The following is an 18,907-nucleotide window of genomic DNA, read 5'->3' on the forward strand; positions in this document are numbered from 1 at the left end:
GATTTATTCACAGTCATAACGTCATATTATATTCGCGCATTAGCGTAAGTACCAGGGTCCTGGTCTACTTAAGTCTATCGTAATTGCAAAAACAACTAGTTAAATAAGATGGTCCAAAATTGTATGGATCTCAGGTTCAGTACCCTAGCGGAAATAAAAGAAAATATTTTTTCAAACTATTTTTGATTATACAAATTTACGAATTTACTTTAATTCTTTCGAAATAATTCATTATTATTATATATTATATATTCATTATCTCCCAAGAAAGGGTAATAATGGCGGATTGATGACGTTTTCAATGCAGTAATCAATTTGCCGTTTGCTGTCAATTGTCATGTGATAGTAGGGATGATGACAGTTTTTTAAATTGTATATAAATTAAGAGTATACTAATAGCAAAGCAATATTGTAAAAGTAACAGGGTATCTGCGATCATTACTTTCGGAGCTACAGGGATTTAAAGGGTTCGATTTGTGGCGCTGCCGCGGATCCCTGAAAAACGCTCCATACAAAATGGCACGATTTTGTGACGTCGTTAGGTTTGTATGGGCGTTCATACAAAATTACTAATATCTTTGTTATTTGTGCGTTTATGTTTATAGTTTATTTATTGAAAAATGTCACATTTAATGTAAGGAAGCTAATACAGTTTTAGCTTCCAGATATATAGAATTTTCATCTAATTACGATAAAAAAAAATTAATGGATTTTGAAATTTTATAATCTTATTTATTTTGCAAATATCCAGACAATATTTGCTTTTTATGTATAAATTAGTTAACATTGACCTTATTTACTTGAATGTATCATTAGAATCGATATATTCAAACCTAGTCATCATCCCCCTTGCTCTAAGGGCGCCATCTTAATATAACTCAAAAACTTGGGTTTTATTTTTATTTATTTCTTTTTATTTAGTTACATTTATAGACTTTAATAAATTTTAATAAGATCCTTGTATTTTTTAAATTGTAATGGTACGGGGTACAAGAGTGGACCTGAAATGGACCATCTCCTTTATAGTATTATGATGGCCATTTATGGCCGGTACAGGGGTGCTGATAAAGTGATTGCGTAGGGCGCTCTGGACCTTTAATCCGCCACTGGGTTCAGTAGTTTCAATGCAAACAAATAAACAATTCTTTCTTTATAATATTAGTATTAGTATAGATAAATGAATTTGTACCAGCAGCCGCAGGGACGGCGTCCCCGGCGAGCCCGGCGCGCGGGCGCCGCGCGTCCTTCACGCGTGCCTGCGAGGCGCTGCTCACGCCCAAGAGCAGGCGACCTTCCACTGAGATCAAGGTGAGCGGAAACATGTCAAGCGCGATGAACAAACTAAGAGCCCCCGCTAACTTACAACTTTTAGTTGGCCGACTATATCAGCCGAGTGTAAAACCGGTATAGCGTTGTATGGCACCGCGCCTTAGACCGTTATTAATGGTCTAAGTACCGCGCATACAACGCTATACCTGTTTTACACTCGGCCGATATAGTCGGCCAACTAAAAGTTGTAAGTCAGCGGCGGCTCTAAGGCTCAGTACAGAAAGGGCGAATTCTATCGCGCGTGTTACGCGCGACCGTTGCGTCCACAAGGTGCGTACCAACGTGCGAGCATTTGAGGAGGAATTCAGTACGAAACCAGAATCGGAGGCAGAGGTAATGTCCATTGGGCTTTACAGATAGCAAGAAGATAACATACAAAAATGTTCTTTCGCAGAGCCAGCAAGGCTCCCCGACTTCGGAGGCGGAGGCCCCGGCGACCCCGGGCACTCCAGGCAGACGCAGGCGTCGCGCCTCCAATGCCAGCCAGAAATAGAGCCGTATGACGAACAGGTTAGGGTAGAACATTAAATATGCTTATGTATATCAGATGGAAAGCAAAATTATTTCCAAAAAGTCCCATTTGTCATGAATGAACAGGCTGTATGGTCAACGATCTTTGCCTGTTCATCCCAGAAAAAAAAGTTTCATTTGACATTGAATTTATAGTGCGCGCAAGATTGCGTGTGGCCAAAATCGAAACTAATCAAAAGTACCGCCATCTTGCCGTCTATCTCTATGTATCTCCTGGCGGGTAAAAGATCACTAACGTTGGTAACATAACTTGGCCGCCAGTCGCGCGCAGACTTATCTTGCGCGCACTCTACAGTAAAGATTTAAATTACATATCTACTCATCTACAGTAAAGATTAATTAATACTTTAATAGTTTAAGGCGGATTTACATTTGTCTGATGTGTCGTGTCGTGACACATCAGAACAGAATCGGTATCATATATTTTGTATGTTAACGTTTACACTTATGTGTTCTGACATGTGATGGCTTCTGATGCGTCACATACAAAATGTATGAAACCGATTCTGTTCTGATGCGTCACAACACGACACTTCAGACAAATGAAAATCCGCCTTATGACTATTTGACACATATCAGAAGGTGTCACCTTAGTCACCTTAGTAATTGAATATTATTGTTTCAGAAATCCATGTGCTGATATCAAGAAACCACTTCTACTAATTTTGTTTATTTAATTTCCATTTTTTTTTCTACTAATCAAATATCGTTGTGTTGCATTTACAAAAGAATAAATAATAATAAGTATAAGAGTTACAAACGGTTTTTTATTTAAATTATTATTAATAGTTACACATTTATTTAATACATAATATAATACATCACAATAATTTACTTCCTAAAACATTTTAGTAAATTTTACATCATATCTATTAATTAAATTATTAATTATAGTAATGAACAGATGATAATTATCATTTGTATAAATACTATTATACTCGTAAATAAAATATACACAGATAAGTAAAATAAATTAGAAACATGATATGACGATACAAGCAGAGTTCATTATTTTGTATCGGAAGTACAACATACATGATAAATGTTGTCATAGCCACATTGAAATGTCTTTATATGACTATGACATACATTAATATGACTTATCACATACTTTCAATTTAACATCAGAATATAATGATACTAAATAAGTCATTGAAACGTCCTAATTTGACTATGATATACTTTCAATTTAACATCACATTATATTGATACTAAAGGAGATCATTCACGCTCCATACATTTTTGGGCTCTTTTTGAAAGTGCCGGCCAACAAAAAAAAAATGGCACAAATCGTTAGAGCTAGCCATTGGGAGTAATAGCTAATATGGCATGAAAGTTGTAGGAGGGCTCTGAACCAAGTTATACAGGTTCGAAGATTCGTTATTTCCATACATTTTGTCGATTTTCAAAAGTGCCCGCCAAGAAAAAAATCTGGTACGTATCATTAGAACTACCTATTTGGAGCAATAGTTACTACGGCACAAATGATGTAGGAGTGATCTGAACCAAGTTATACAGGTTCGGTTACTCGTCACTTCTATACATTTTACTGAGTTTTGTAAGTGCCAACCAACAAAATAAATGATACGTATCGTTATAACTAGCTATTTGCAGCAATAGTTACTATCGCATAAACATTGTAATGTAGCTCTGTGTCAAGTTATACAATTTCGACAATTCGTTAAATCCATACATCTTATTGATTTTTTAAAGTGCCGTTTTACAAAAATATGGTACTTATCGTTAGAACTGCCCATTTGGAGCAATATTTAGTATGACACACATGGTGTAGTTTTGGTCTGAACCAAGTTATAAAGATACGATGCCTCGTCACTTCTATGCATTTAATTGAGTTTTGTGCCCACCAAAAATATTAATGAAACGTATCGTTATAACTGGTCATTTGTGGCAATAGTTATTAGAACACGAATATTGTAGAATTGCTCTGAACCAAGTTATACAGTTTTCATGGCCCGTTACATCAGTTTATTGATTTAGAAGTTGCCTGCCAATAAAATTCTTATAGGTATCATTTTAACTGGTCATTTAGAACAATATTTAGTTTTTTAGTGTAGCAGACACTTTGTGGAAATACTGTGAGACAAGTTATACAAGTGTGACTATTTGTCATATCCATGAATTTCATTAAATATTGAGTGCCAGCCATAAAAAATTGTACAGATCATTAGAACTGACTGTAATAGGAACTGGGAGTAATAGTTAGTATTGTACAAATACTGTAGGCCTGCTCTGAGCAATTTTATACAAGTTCGATGATTCGTAATTTATATACATTTTACCGATTTGAGCAATATAACTAATAGGTAGGATTGACAGAAACATTGTAAGATTGCTCTGATCCAAGTTATCTGTGTTCGACGTCAACAACAAACAAAGTGACGAGTTATTCGTCACTTTGTTTTTGTTGATATCTGTATAGGTGAAAAACAAAATAATAATGATGAATACACGGCTCGAACTAATAATATGAAATAAATGTCATCATAGTGTTTATGTTTCATCATTATTTGTTATCCATGTTAGTAAACCAAAAATACCATTACTTGAAAGAACTTAAAAAAATATTTTTATTTCACTCTACCCAAAATCCACAATAACATAACAATTTTTAAATGCATTTGCACAATAATGTGGAATTGCATGTGGCACAAAAAATGAGTATCATTAATTCTATATTTTATTATTGTTTTATGTTTTCCAACTCTTCGGACGAAAACTTCTCGGAAATCAATGTATAAAAATTACGATTCATGAAACTTATATAACTTTGTTCAGAAATCGGATTATTCTGAACCGTGTGCAACGTCCTACTATATATTGCTTCTAATGTCTAGTTTTAACGATATGTATGTTTTTGGTGAACGGTATTTTAAAAAATCCATAAAATATATGGATTTGATTAATCATCGAAACAGTATATCTTGATTCGGAGGTATACTACAACATTTATGCCATTATATCTGGAAATTGCTAGTTATCAAAATTCAATAAAATACATAGAAGTGACGAGACATCGAACCTGTATAACTTGGTTCAGAGCAATCCTGCATCATTTGTGCAATACTAAATATTGCTCCAAATGGACAGTACTAACGATAAGTACCATATTTTTTAAAAACGGCACTTTAAATATTCAATAAGATATATGGATTTGACGAACCATCGGAACTGTATAACTTGACACAGAGCTACATTACAATGTTTATGGCATAGTAAATAATGCTGCATATGGCTAGTTCTAATGATACGTATCATTTATTTTGTTGGTGGGCACTTACAAAACTCAGTAAAATGTATAGAAGTGACGAGTCATCGAACCTGTATAACTTGGTTCAGAGCACTCCTACAACATTTGTGCCATACTAACTATTGTTCCAAATGGGTAGTTCTTATGATACGTACCAGTTTTTTTTCTAGGCGGGCACTTTTGAAAATCGTCAAAATGTATGGAAATAACGAATCGTCGAACCTGTATAACTTGAGTCAGAGCCCTCCTACAACTTTTATGCCACATTAGCTATTACTTCAAATGGCTAGTTCTAACGATTCGTGCCATTTTTTTTCATTGGCCGGCACTTTTAAAAAGGGCCCAAAATGAATGATCTCCTTTAATATATTTCCTTATATTTTCTTGAAATAATTTTAGTGCTCTAGTATTTATGATATATACTAGAGCACTAAAATATATTTGGCCACGCACAATAAGTTTGCGCGTGGCCAAAATCGGAACTAATCAAAAGTGCCGCCATCTTGTGGTCTATCTCTATCTATCTCTTGGCGGGTAAAAGAGATCACTACCGCTGGCACTACCACTATACGCTGCCAGTCGCGCGCACACTACTACCAAAAATACGATCACAATGACGGGACATGAATTAGCAACTCGAAAAAATTGCACCATTTTCCCCTGCCAAATTTTTTCATTTAGGATAACAGACATGAATTCAAAAATTCATGTTGTAAAAACTTTAGTTCAGAGGAAGTATTATCAAAAAAGAAAAAGATTTTTAATTGACTTTTAAAAAGGACTAAGTCCTGTGTTTGTGTATTGACCTAGTATTTTAGCCATTAGCGTTTATTACAATGATTCCGGCTAATATTAGAGATCACAGACATCAGTTTATTAAATAACTTATTACTAAAACCAATGTTTATTATCTATTCCACACACTTTTAATTTCTTTTTGTTTAAAGATAATATATCTAAGTCAATAATGGTTGATATACTAAATACAGTGGCTGCAACGATGTTTTATGTTAATGGACCCGTAGGCTTCCTGTACTTACTTTAACCTAAATGTGGCTGTCAGCTCTTTCTGGACTAGGTGCAATTAATTTTGAACATAATTAAAATGTTTGCATACTTAATTCTCGCAACAAATATTCCAGTAATGAAAATTTAGACAATCTTTTTAGGAACAAAGGAGATGGTCCAAAATTGTATGGAGCCCAGGATCAGTCCTTGTACCCCGGCGGAAATAAAAGAAAATATATTTTTTTTTGATTTTGATTATACAAATCTACGAATTTACTTTATTTCTTTCGAAATAATATTTATCCTCTCCCAGGAAATGCAACACTAATATGGGTAATAATGGCGGATTGATGACGTTTTCAATGCAGTAGTCGATTTGACGTTTGCTGTTAATTGTCATGTCATAGGCTTTATAGGCGCCATCTTGATATAACTCAAAAACTTGGGTTTTAATTTTATATATTTCTTTTTATTTAGTTAGATTTATTCACTTACTTAGATTTTAATAAAATCCTTGTATTTTTTAAATTTTAATGATATGGGGTACAAGAGTGAACCTGAAATGGACCATCTCCTTTCAAGCTACAACCATATGAATTTTTATAATATATGCACTGCATAGTTTTACTGTGATGAAAAAATATGAAGAACTATTGGAATGAATAGCCTTGATTGTCCATATATCTTAATACAGCGGAATATCACTTAAAATTAATAAATGCTTAGTTCCGTTAACACCTCACAAAATATTTACATATCAAATATTATATTAATTACACAAAAGTAGTTTTTCTGTTGTATTTCTCATTATAATTTTTTTGTTTTTAAGTTAATTTTAATAAATTGCAGTCTTACGTGATATTTAATATTATCTTTTCTCTTCTTCTTGAATACTTTTCAAAGATCTCATGTGATGCAACGCTATCCCTTGCAAGGAATTTGATAATTCTACATCCCCTAAATTTACATTTGGTAATAATACTTCTTCAGGTTTTCCTTTAACCGGCTTAACTGCGTTTTTACAAATTTCCTTGTTTTCAGGTTTTATTCTACTCTTTTCTATATAATCTTCAACTTCTCTTTTTCGTCTTGGTACTACGTTACCATTTGCTATATTACTCAATATGTTATCAGCTTTAAAATTTATATCACCATTGTCTTTGGTTTTAATTGGTTCATTTTTATTTAATGCTCCATTCTCGGGTTTTATAACAACATTTTGTTTATTGCTATCATTTGGTGTTGAGTCAGCATTTTTTTGCATATCCTCTCCTTCTCTATACGATTTTGGTTCATCCGGTAAGTGTGAGTGTTCTTTTAGATCTAAGTTATCCTGCTTGTTATTCGCAGGCTTCAGTTGGCTTTTAGAATCTTCTTTAGTTTTTTGTTCTAAATTGTTTACATCTAATTTATTATTAACAATAGCTTCTTTATTAACGCCCTGGTCTTTTATATTTGACTTATCAACATTATCTTTCATAGGCTCAAATGCTGATTTGTGATTTATTAAGTTTTGTATAACCGGAGGAGCATTCTCCTTTTGAATTATTTCCGGTACAACTTCTTTAACAATCTTTTCTTTTTCAAGTTGCTCATTCATTTTCTTTTCATTTTCAATTTGTTGAATGGCATCTAAAGTTTTCTTTGTTTCTTGATTGATATTGTTAACGGCTTCTTTCGCAATATTATCTATAGTATCATGTTTTTCAGCTTTGACATCTGCTGGTTTATCTGAAACGCCACTTAAGCTCTGAATCGCTGCGTTGGCAATTTTCTGTATACTTTCAACAGCTATCTTTTTGGCTTCACTACTATCGATTTCTTTTTTACTTTGTTGCATTTCTTTCTTTGCTTTATGTAGTTCGTCTAGAATTTCTTTTTGCTCCTTAAGTAGTTCTTTTTGCTCTTGACCATGTTGTTTAATAGTTTCTATCAACTGTTGCTGTTTCATCATGTCTATTTTTTGTTGGTTTGCTTGCGACTTTTCTTCTTTAGGTTGTTCTAACTTATCAGGTTCTTCAATTTTGTTTTCAATCTCAATTTTACTTATACCATTAACTCGTTTGTCTCCGTTCATTTTTGATATTACGTTCTTTGGGTGTAATACTGAATCTTTAATATTAACCTTTGGTAATATATCGATCTTTTGTTCTTGTACGGGGAAAATAACAGGGAGTTTCTCATTAGATTGGGATTCCGGTGCCACCGGATTTGGCGGTTGTACTTCAGAGTCTTTTACGACTGATTTTTCTAGTTCATTGGTATCTTTTACTGGGAATGGTTTTTCAATTTTGCCCAATATTTCTGAAAAAAAGAAACACGAAACAATTTATACAGCGAAGTATTATTATTACTTAAAAAGAATATTAAGAAGGGTTAAAAGAATTTACATTACCAAAAGAATTACTTTACCTTCAGACTTCTCTCTCTTCTGGAAGAAGTCCTCCACGATCTTGTCGATACGTTCCTGAGTGATGTACTTATCGTCGTATTTGTCGCGCGAGTTTTCCGCCGCCTGCAGGTTCGCGTACGTGCCCAGCACTAGGATTATCAGGCCCATCACTACGACAAACTGGAGAGCAAAGTAAAAGGTTATTTTTTCAATACTTCAGTTTTTTATAAGAACCATTGATTTTTACGGAACCAAAAGTGGCGTAAGGGTCACTCAATAACCTCCTCTATTTTACTGAAAGTCATATTCAAATCGGTTCAGCCGTTTCAAAGATTAGCGTAAACAAACAGACAAAACTTTTAAAAAAATATTGTGTTTTGGTATTAACATGATAATTACAGCTATTATAGTATTGGAGTAAATACAGTTACATATTTTGAAATCACAGACAGACTTAAATTGGATTCTCTATTTCTAATATTATACTCAAGCGTTAGAATTTTAGACTCCATTAGTGTGAAGACTTTCGGTTATTATAAGAGCCGTAATAGCTCAGTGGATATGACATCTGCCTTCGATTCGGAGGGTGTGGGTTCGAATCCGATCTGGAGCATGCACCTCCACTTTTCAGTTATGTGCATTTTAAGAAATTAAATATCACGTGTCTCTAACGGTGAAGGAAAACATCCTGCATTTTCTCAATTCTCTTCGCATGTGAAGTCTGCCAATCAGCATTACCGTGGTGTACTATTAGCCTAAACCCTCTCATGAGCCAAGACTCGTACTCAACATTGAGCCATATAATAAATAATAAATAAATAAATAAACAAATACACATCACTATCTAGCCCCAAAATAAGCATACAGAGTAGTTTGTGTTATGGGTGCTAAGATAGTTGATATTATAATATTAATATACAATTATATACTACATATAAATACTTATATAATGTATAAATACACACAGACACTGGAAAACACCCATGCTCATCACACAAATATTTTCCAGTTGTGGGAATCGAACCCACGGCCGTGGATACAGAAAGCAGGGTCACCACCCACTGCGCCACGCCATATAGGGGTTAACTCAGATCAATTATTGCATAGGACGTTTCTTTCTGTCGAAGTACATGATCAACTGTCTCTATAGAATCAATGTTTCATAGTTTCAATAAATAAATAATGGGAAATGGGAAAATTGGTCATATTTAAAAAGATGTGGCAAATATTCTTTAAAAAAAAACCTGTAATGAAGTCACCTTAGCAAGCAGCCTCTCATTGGTGTTCTTGAAGGTGACGTCAAGGAAGGCGGCAGCGGGGAATACCACACAGATGAGCACGCCCACGGTGGCGCCCAGCAAGCCCAGCACCAGCTCGATGGTGGGCAGCACCAGGCTCACGCACAGCGCGCTGCCCACGATGCCCAGCGTCAGCAAACGGAACGGACCCTCGGGGATGGAGTGGTTCACCATGTGGTCGTGGTGGCTTGGATGCGCCTAAATATTAAGTGATTATATATTTTGACTGGTGGGAGGCTTCGGGCGTGGGTAATTAGAGTTACGTCCCTACCGACAAAGATGTACCGCCAAGCGATTTAGCGTTCCGGTACGATGTCGTGTAGAAACCGAAAGGGGTGTGGATTTTCATCCTCCTCCTAACCTATCTTAGATTGCATCATCACTTATTACTTGTTACACTTACATGAGATTGCTGATAGAAGAAAAACGTTATCATGCCAATCATTATAGTCAGCCTGTTTTAAGTACGCCTCCCTCCTTTTATTGAGAATAAATGCTGAATTTCTAAAAAAAAAAGATTGGTCTGAACCTAAGTTATCTATAAAGGCAAATACGTATTTTTAGCGATCTTTTTTTAGCAATTTCCATTACAGATCTGTCTGTCACGCAGTTAAATAAATAAAAAATAAATATACTTAAACAATACACATCACTATCTAGCCCCAAAGTAAGCACACAGAGTAACTTGTGTTATGGGTACTAAGATAGTTGATATTATAATATTCATATACATTTATATACTACATATAAATATTTATATACTACATATAAATACTTATATAATGTATAAATACACACAGACACTGGAAAAAACCCATGCTCATCACACGAATATTTTCCAGTTGTGGGAATCGAACCCACGGCCGTGGATGCAGAAAGCAGGGTCACTACCCACTGCGCCACGCCACCCAGTTAGTTGCATTCAGCAAGCAATCTATATTAATCTTTTTCTAATGGACATATTTTTACAAAAATTTAATTTTCTTTGACTTTCATCTAGTATGGTAAATATAAAAAATGTACATAAAAGATATATGCACTATAACATATGCATACAAATATTCTATTTTTTTTCGAGTGCAAAACAAAAACTTATCCCAGCAGAGCTAATACTAGCTGCGCACTTCACTTCAAAGTATTGTAATATCAAAACGGACTCGGAGTTTGGCGCGTACTGTACAATAAAGTAGATGGTTGTAGTACTTCCCACAAGCTACAAACCTTTCTGTAGAGGAAGGAGTAGAGGCTGGCGCGGCACGGGAATATGATGAGCGGGAAACTGAACGCGAGGGACATCACGAAGCCCAGCTTTATGACGTCACTGCCCATCGTTGGGCTCAGGCTCATCAATATGTTACCTGAGTGACAAACAAGTTGTTTTAACTTCCAACAATAAAAAGTCAAAGTCATAATTCATTTATTTTAATAAGAATTTAATTCAGGTTTGAAACGTCAGGTAATATTAGATAATGGTGGTAATAATCAGTCGAAAACTTCGACTGATTATTACCACCATTCTCTAATGAACACACAAACAACACGGTTTTCAGGTCCCCAAAGGTTGTAGACCAAAGATATTGTTTCCCCTCAATATCTTTGGTCTACATATTGCGATTTATCTCCCATTGAACTATGTAAGTAAAAGCCTTTATGCATTAACGAACTGTAATCTATTTTTGTGTTGTTTTATCTAAATCCGTTTAGTCGTGCAAATAAATTCGCTCAGCCTCATCGACAGCATCAAACACAAAAAAGAATTAACGAAATCGGTCAAGTCTTTCATGCGTAATGTCGTGACCAAGGAAATAAGAATTAATTTTTATGCATATATTCTAAGATCCATCTTAGAAACCACCTTGACCCATATGTTTAATAGATGAAAAAGAAAAATGAATTGCAAGTAGTTTTGGAAAAAAAAAATTGAGTAGTTGTCTCAAAATAAATCTCCTGGCCAAACTATCATTAATGATAATAATTAATAATGGTTAATAATAATAAGAGTTTGAACAGGAAATTTTTGGCAACCAACTCGCAATATGGTTTTAATGTATTAAATCTATATATATATATAAAAAAGCTGGATGCAGGTGGCTCAGTATCGTGATGTTTGGAAGTCCCTACAAAAGGCCTATGTCCTGTAGTGGACGTTCATCGGCTGATATGACGATGATGATATAAAAAAGAAAGTCGTGTTAGAAGTAGGTACAATATTTATAGCTGGACCGATTTGGTTGAAAATTGGTGGAGAGGTAGATATTAGAACCAGGAGACGGACATAGTATACTTAGGATAGGGTAGGGTAGGGGTAGGTTAGAGGTTATGGCACGGAAAGTGTAGGGTGTAGGGTAGGGTTTCACGCAGACGACGGTCACGGACGTCCGCTAGTTTGATATAAAACACTTTTCAGCCATTAAACAGATGGCTGAAGATCATTTCTCATACAGATCTACTTACAATAAAATGTAAATTAAGCCATGTATGTCATTAGGACTAGATCATAAATAATGTGCATAGATACAACATTTAGTTCAAGGTTGCCATACAATAGCGCCGTGCGATGCGCGTCCGAGTGAAACAGAAACAAATGTTTTTATGTTTATTTTGTGTTCGCTCTGCATTGTTAAAGACATAATAGAGGACATTTTTGTTTCATTCAATGTTTATCTTCAATGAACACCTGTACATATAGTACAGAACAGCCAAGAAATATAGGTAACTTATAGGTATAAAGGTAACAAGGCCTAAAGCTTCTTTATGTCTTTCAAGTCATTTTTAATAGTCATTTAAGAATTTTAAATTTACTTGATAGACAAAACTGATTTTTTTCTTGTATTCCTTTATTGGTATACGAATTCATACTCAAAACAATTTTTTTAGTGTACGCAATTTAAATTGTGAATTTTAGTAATTAAAAAGTGTGTATCAAGGGAAATTCAATAATTGTAAATTTTTTTTTGAGTGACGTAACATTTTACGTTAACAAGTTAACAAACAATTAAAATGTGTTCGATATTTGTGACGTCATAGTCCACGTAGTTGCACTGATAAAATAGCGGTGTTATAGATGCCTAAAATATGTCAAAATAGCGGTGTTATAGATGCCTAAAATATGTCAGATATTAAAGTGTTTTTTTTGCAAAAAATATTTATGTTTTACCTTGGGAGTCAATATAATTTTCATAGTTTTGTCAAGTTAGAAATCGATTAAAATATGTAAAATACATGTATAGTATACAATATTATTTAATAGTATGTACATACAGCATGACATGAGTGATGGAACGAGCTATGTTAGGAGTATCTCTGCGTGATCGAATCAGAAATGAGGAGATCCGCAGAAGAACCAAAGTCACAGACATAGCTCAACGAGTTGCGAAGCTGAAGTGGCAATGGGCGGGGCACATAGTTCGAAGAGCCGATGGACGTTGGGGTCCCAAAGTGCTGGAATGGCGACCCCGCACTAGGAAGCGCAGTGTTGGCCGACCCCCCACCAGGTGGACTGACGACATCAAGCGAGTCGCAGGGATTCGCTGGATGGAGATGGCTCAGTATCGTGATGTTTGGAAGTCCCTACAAAAGGCCTATGTCCTGCAGTGGACGTCCATCGGCTGATATGATGATGATGATGATGATGATGTACATACAATATTGTGATGACTGACATATTAGGTAGTTTCATTTTTGTTGTAAGTTATATCTACCATACCTGATATTTCCTGAGACCCGAACGCGATGTAGCCAAATATGCCAAGCGTGAAGTACACTCCTGAGCAGATATTGATTGCGTTCTTAGTCACTACGCACATCTTCTCCAGAGATAACGATGGTAACGATTCAAAAATCTCAAATAATTGCCTGTAATAAAAAGATTTTTTTCATTTTAAAACACGTACCTAATATTTTTAAATGTTCTCTATAGTGCAATAATTTATTGATTCGAAATATATTTTATTATTGATTAAATAATCTAAATTAGTAGCCATGGTGTTAAATTAGTAATTAAAATATTATGAATTGGAAATTAAATAAACTCACGTCTGACAAAACAAAGCCATTGAGAATATTGGCACGCACTGCAGCACGCCCGAGGGTTTCCACAACTCGAGGCGGGACGTCCAGTCGGCTGTGAACAGCTGGCCCGTCGCCTCCGCTATCACCTTGTACAAGACAAGCCATTGAGAATATTGGCACGCACTATAGCACGCCCGAGGGTTTCCACAACTCGAGGCGGGACGTCCAGTCGGCTGTGAACAGCTGGCCCGTCGCCTCCGCTATCACCTTGTACAAGACAAGCCATTGAGAATATTGGCACGCACTATAGCACGCCAGAGGGTTTCTACAACTCGAAGTGGGACGTCCAGTCGGTTATGAACAGCTGGCCCGTCGCATACGGTATCACCTTGTACAAGACAAAGCTATTGAGAATATTGGCACGCACTGTAGCACGCCCGAGGGTTTCTACAACTCGAAGCGGGACGTCCAGTCGGCTATGAACAGCTGGCCCGTCGCATCCACTATCACTTTGTACAAGAAAAAGCCATTGAGAATATTGGCACGCACTGTAGCACGCCCGAGGGTTTCTACAACTCGAAGCGGGACGTCCAGTCGGCTATGAACAGCTGGCCCGTCGCCTAAACAATCATCTTGTACAAGACAAAGCCATTGAGAATATTGGCACGCACTGTAGCACGCCCGAGGGTTTCTATAACTCGAGGCGGGACGTCCAGTCGGCTGAGAACAGCTGGCCCGTCGCCTCCGCTATCACCTTGTACAAGACAAAGCCATTGAGAATATTGGTACGCACTGTAGCACGCACGAGGGTTTCTACAACTCGAGGCGGGACGTCCAGTCGGCTGTGAATAGCTGGCCCGTCGCCTCCGCTATCACCTTGTACAAGACAAAGCCATTGAGAATATTGGCACGCACTGTAGCACGCCCGAGGGTTTCTACAGCTCGAGGCGGGACGTCCAGTCGGCTGTGAACAGCTGGCCCGTCGCCTAAACAATCACCTTGTACAAGACAAAGCCATTGAGAATATCGACACGCACTGCAGCACGCAGTTATATGTTTTAAATATGACCGACATTTTACCTTTTAAATTCCTGTTTGCCTTCCAACTTGTTCGATAAGACTGTTAGTAGTGGGTATACCACAACTTCTCGTGTCGAGTCCAGTCCCTTTACCTATTTAGAGCATTCTGTTGTATTCAGTCATCAATAAACAATACATTATCAGTACCTTTATGACTAGACAGAAGTAGAAGGCGATGGTAGCAGCGCTGACGTTGCTAAGGCTATCCACGTTTCGCAGCAGGCCCAAAGGCAGCACGCATACCAGAGACACTATCACCATGATAGACGTCCTGGAAAAAACAAATGATGACGAAGAAGATGAAATGAGGATTATTAAATGATTAGCAGAAGCCCGCGACTTCGTCCGCATTAAATTCAGTTTTTTACAAATCCAGCGGAAACTAAGGGTTTATCTAGGATGAGAAGTATGTTGCTCTATATATATAATAGTATATGCATATTAATAAACTGCACTATCTTACAGGGAAAGTCACATTAAAATCAGTTCAGTACTTCCAAAGATTTGCCCAGACAAACAGACAGATATATTTTTTTTTAAGTTTGTGTTTTAGTATTGTGTAAATAACTTGAGCAAATGCAATTAATTATTTTGAAATGATAGTAAGACAGATTTAAAATATTTTTTACATGTATGTAATAATTATAAATTAATATTCTGGGGTCTTTCTATTCATTATTAGGGCATTCTCATACCTGCTAACATAATTCATCCCACACATTTACAATGGAATTCATGGATGTTGGATAAAAGATCCCCTGGGGATGCCCCTATGTCTATTAATTCCACTGTTAGTCAAGTAATGTGAAACCATTTACCTCAATATATCACTCTGATTTATATTCAGCATCTTAGCTATAATCTGTGGGCCCAAATCTCCAACCACCACGAAGTAAGCTATGCAGGTGCCCATGAGGAAACCTATGATACCCATCTCGACGGCCATCTTGCCTGCTGGGCCAAATATGTGGAATGCTGGAAAACAAAACATAATTAGTTAATGTTTTATTATAAAATAATTTTCATAAAAAAAATTTGCTTGGTGGTACGTCTCCGCAGGGTGGTACCTAGCCACGGCTTGATGCCTACCACCAGACCAGACCCAATTAATAAATTATTATTATTATTGGGTCTGGTCTGGTATTATATTATTATTATTGTAATATACTCAGAGGCACAATTATCCGCCCACTTTAATATACTCGCGTCAAAAGGGTGGATAATCTGAGTATATTATGGGCTAAACAGCTTTCACTGATGCGCCTATATCATTGTGCTTCTTATTCCAGCTGGTTTTTAAACACATTCAGGGATTTTGCCACATCCTCAGGCAATTTATTCCACAATTTAACTACTCTATAACTGAGGAAGTGTTAATTATGAGTTATAAAATCCTAAACTTGCTCAAACTGGTGAACCTCTCTGTGTAAAACCACAGCATTATCTACTGAACAGTAGGTAGGTTCAGTTTTGAATGGTGGTTCTTAACAGAGATCAAAAATTCAAGGGTCATTACACATTACAAATATTGTCATTTCATAGATTGCACAATCATTCTTAATTTCTTACTTTGAGTTAGCTTTGGTGCCCTTAGATTGAAATTCCCAAATATACCTTGATGTTTTAAATAAAATTGTTATCAAGTTCTAGACATTTGCTACATATTATAATATCAGATAATTTGGATTAACATTCTTAAATAGCCGCTCACATTATTATCTGAAATACATTATAAATCCTTTTATTACAGTTTAAATATAATAAGGCACACTTTATAATTGTTTTAAGGTAAGCATCAGCTGTAGCTAGTTACCATCCTACCGGCAAAAACATATCATTAAGCAATTTAGCATTACAATATGAACTTCATATTGTACGTAAAGACCATCAGAGCTATGGGTAGAATAAACTTGTACTTCGTCCACATAAGCTTCTTAAAGATTACATTGTCACTTAACACCAGGTGAAATCCCTGTCAAGGAAAAACAAATCATTAAAAAGAATTTGTACACTTTATATTAGTTTAACTTACCAAGAAACTCATAATTCCTCCTCCGGGTAATGATTGCAGATTTCAATAGGAAATAACAGCACAGTCTGGACACCAGACCCATTGAGATCAATATTAATGTAGCTAACAACACTCCACACTAAAAATTGTACCATCAATAAAAATAAACAGTTCCAGTGGCAATAAATACTACTTAATACAGATTTTATTTTTAGTAAAATAAAAATGAAAATTTAGAAGATCTTTTATCTGTAGGTCCAAGACATACAATAACATATTATTTCAAAAGAGAAAAAAGTCATTTTGTGGACCAATAACCTCAAAAATTTATTATTAGATAATTTGGGTACTTAAATCTAAATAATTTAATTTTATACTAGCAGACTTCGTGGAATTCAGTTTTCACAAATTCCGCGGGAACCAAGGATTTTCCAGGATGAAAAGTAGCCCATGTGATAATTCTGAGTAAAATCTATTTCCATTCCAAATTTCAGTCAAATCGCTTCAGTATTAGCGGTGTCAAAGAGTAACAAACATCGATACAAACGTTCGTGTTTAGAATATTAGTTATGATATTAATAATTTTAATCATCTATATATCAATCATACTCGATCACCTTCATCTCAAGTAGGTACGTAAAACAAAAACACACCAGTCAAAATACCACGTCAACTTTTCAGTAGTTTCACGATATTCATGATCGCTCTTCAAACTTTTTTATATCATTTTACAGGAAAAAATTACTTTAATAACATTCAACTATACGTTTTACTCTTATTCTCATAAAAACAGTAGCCGATATTATAGAGGAAATCTCTCAAAAGGTTTTTTAGTAACGTAAACAAACTTACTTGTTGAAAACAGAAGGGCATTGCTAATATACCCACTCCAATGATGCTGTTAGCTAGTGTAATGGACTGTCCTGTAGTTCCCATGTTTAAATTATTGAATTTCAAACTTTTATATATCTTTTATCGTGTAAATTATGTATTGTAAATAAATCTGATACAAAAATGAGGCGACATACTTCCACCTCCTTGTTTTGAACACAGACGAATGTCAATGTCACTGTCACAGTCTGTCAGCAAAAAACGATAGAAAAAATGTTGAAATCTCATTGGCTTAGACCTGGACAGACAGATAATCAGAACAGATTACATAGACAACAAAATGTCAAAAGCCCGGCCGCGGCTGTCAAAACAAATGGTAGAGATGGGATTTATACTCCGCGGCACGAAACAAGTCCCGTAGAGGCGGCGCGAATGTTTAATGGCAATGGCAATTAGTGTTCTGTGATAATGGCGCTCTTTAATAATACACAGTAATTTTTGGCGCTCATTGCCATTTGGTAATGGCGGTCTTATTGTCATTTGTGTAAGGCGCTGTCAATTTTAGTTCAGGTTTTAACCAGGGACTTCTTTCGTGGCGCGGAGTCTAGTCCAAGAGCCAGCAACTGATAAATCGCAAGTCTTTTTTGGCTTTTACTAAAATACTTCAGATTTATACCAAGAATGAGGCCGTATGGTATGAACATCAGATGCAGTTACGTAGATTAAGCAGAGTTAGCCTCTCGTTGCAGCAGAACATTGTGTTTTAATCATTAGTTTTACTGTTTATTATTATCTAATAGCCTCATCGGTACAGTAGTTAGCTTGTTAAAAAAAATCCCCCGAATTGACAAAATATTTGAATTATCATCCCTAGCAGAGCACATTAAATCGCTGGTCTCGGACACTATGATTAACATAAATGATACTAATCGTTAGAGTCAAACATTATTAAAAGCCAGTCAACCCGCAGTTAAGCAGCGAGGTGGGTCTAAGCCTGGTCTAAGAGCTACAAATCCCCTCTCCTTTATAGGACGCCTGTCTCTCTAGTGGATGGTTCTTAAAGGGTAATAATGATGAGAATTTTCCAAATTATCTTACTCAATATCGGAAAGTCTGAATATAAAAAGTCAGCAGATTAGGCAATAAAT

General features: G+C 35.8%; 2 protein-coding genes across 2 annotated transcripts in view; one reads left to right on the forward strand and one right to left on the reverse strand.

Annotated features, from left to right (window-relative positions):
• LOC112051619 (protein ELYS) overlaps window positions 1-2,620 on the forward strand; it is a 41,338-nt gene extending 38,718 nt beyond the window's left edge. The window contains exons 40-42 of the mRNA XM_052885905.1: window positions 1,193-1,308; window positions 1,724-1,839; window positions 2,486-2,620. Of these exons, the coding sequence (XP_052741865.1) occupies window positions 1,193-1,308; window positions 1,724-1,822 (215 nt within the window). The 3' untranslated portion in view covers window positions 1,823-1,839; window positions 2,486-2,620. The remainder of the gene's footprint in view (window positions 1-1,192; window positions 1,309-1,723; window positions 1,840-2,485) is intronic.
• LOC112051628 (putative sodium-coupled neutral amino acid transporter 10) lies at window positions 2,608-17,995 on the reverse strand. The gene is made up of 10 exons (XM_052885906.1): window positions 17,781-17,995; window positions 16,950-17,067; window positions 15,736-15,892; window positions 15,065-15,188; window positions 13,862-13,983; window positions 13,533-13,681; window positions 11,048-11,184; window positions 9,788-10,024; window positions 8,549-8,708; window positions 2,608-8,440 (listed from the first exon to the last, which is right to left on the reverse strand). The coding sequence occupies exons 1-10, from the start codon at window positions 17,862-17,864 to the stop codon at window positions 7,005-7,007; spliced, it is 2,724 nt and encodes a 907-aa protein (XP_052741866.1). The 5' UTR covers window positions 17,865-17,995; the 3' UTR covers window positions 2,608-7,004.
• Between the last annotated feature and the right edge of the window lie 912 nt (window positions 17,996-18,907).

The sequence above is a fragment of the Bicyclus anynana genome, chromosome 15 (assembly GCF_947172395.1).
Source record: "Bicyclus anynana chromosome 15, ilBicAnyn1.1, whole genome shotgun sequence".
NCBI lineage: Eukaryota > Metazoa > Arthropoda > Insecta > Lepidoptera > Nymphalidae > Bicyclus > Bicyclus anynana.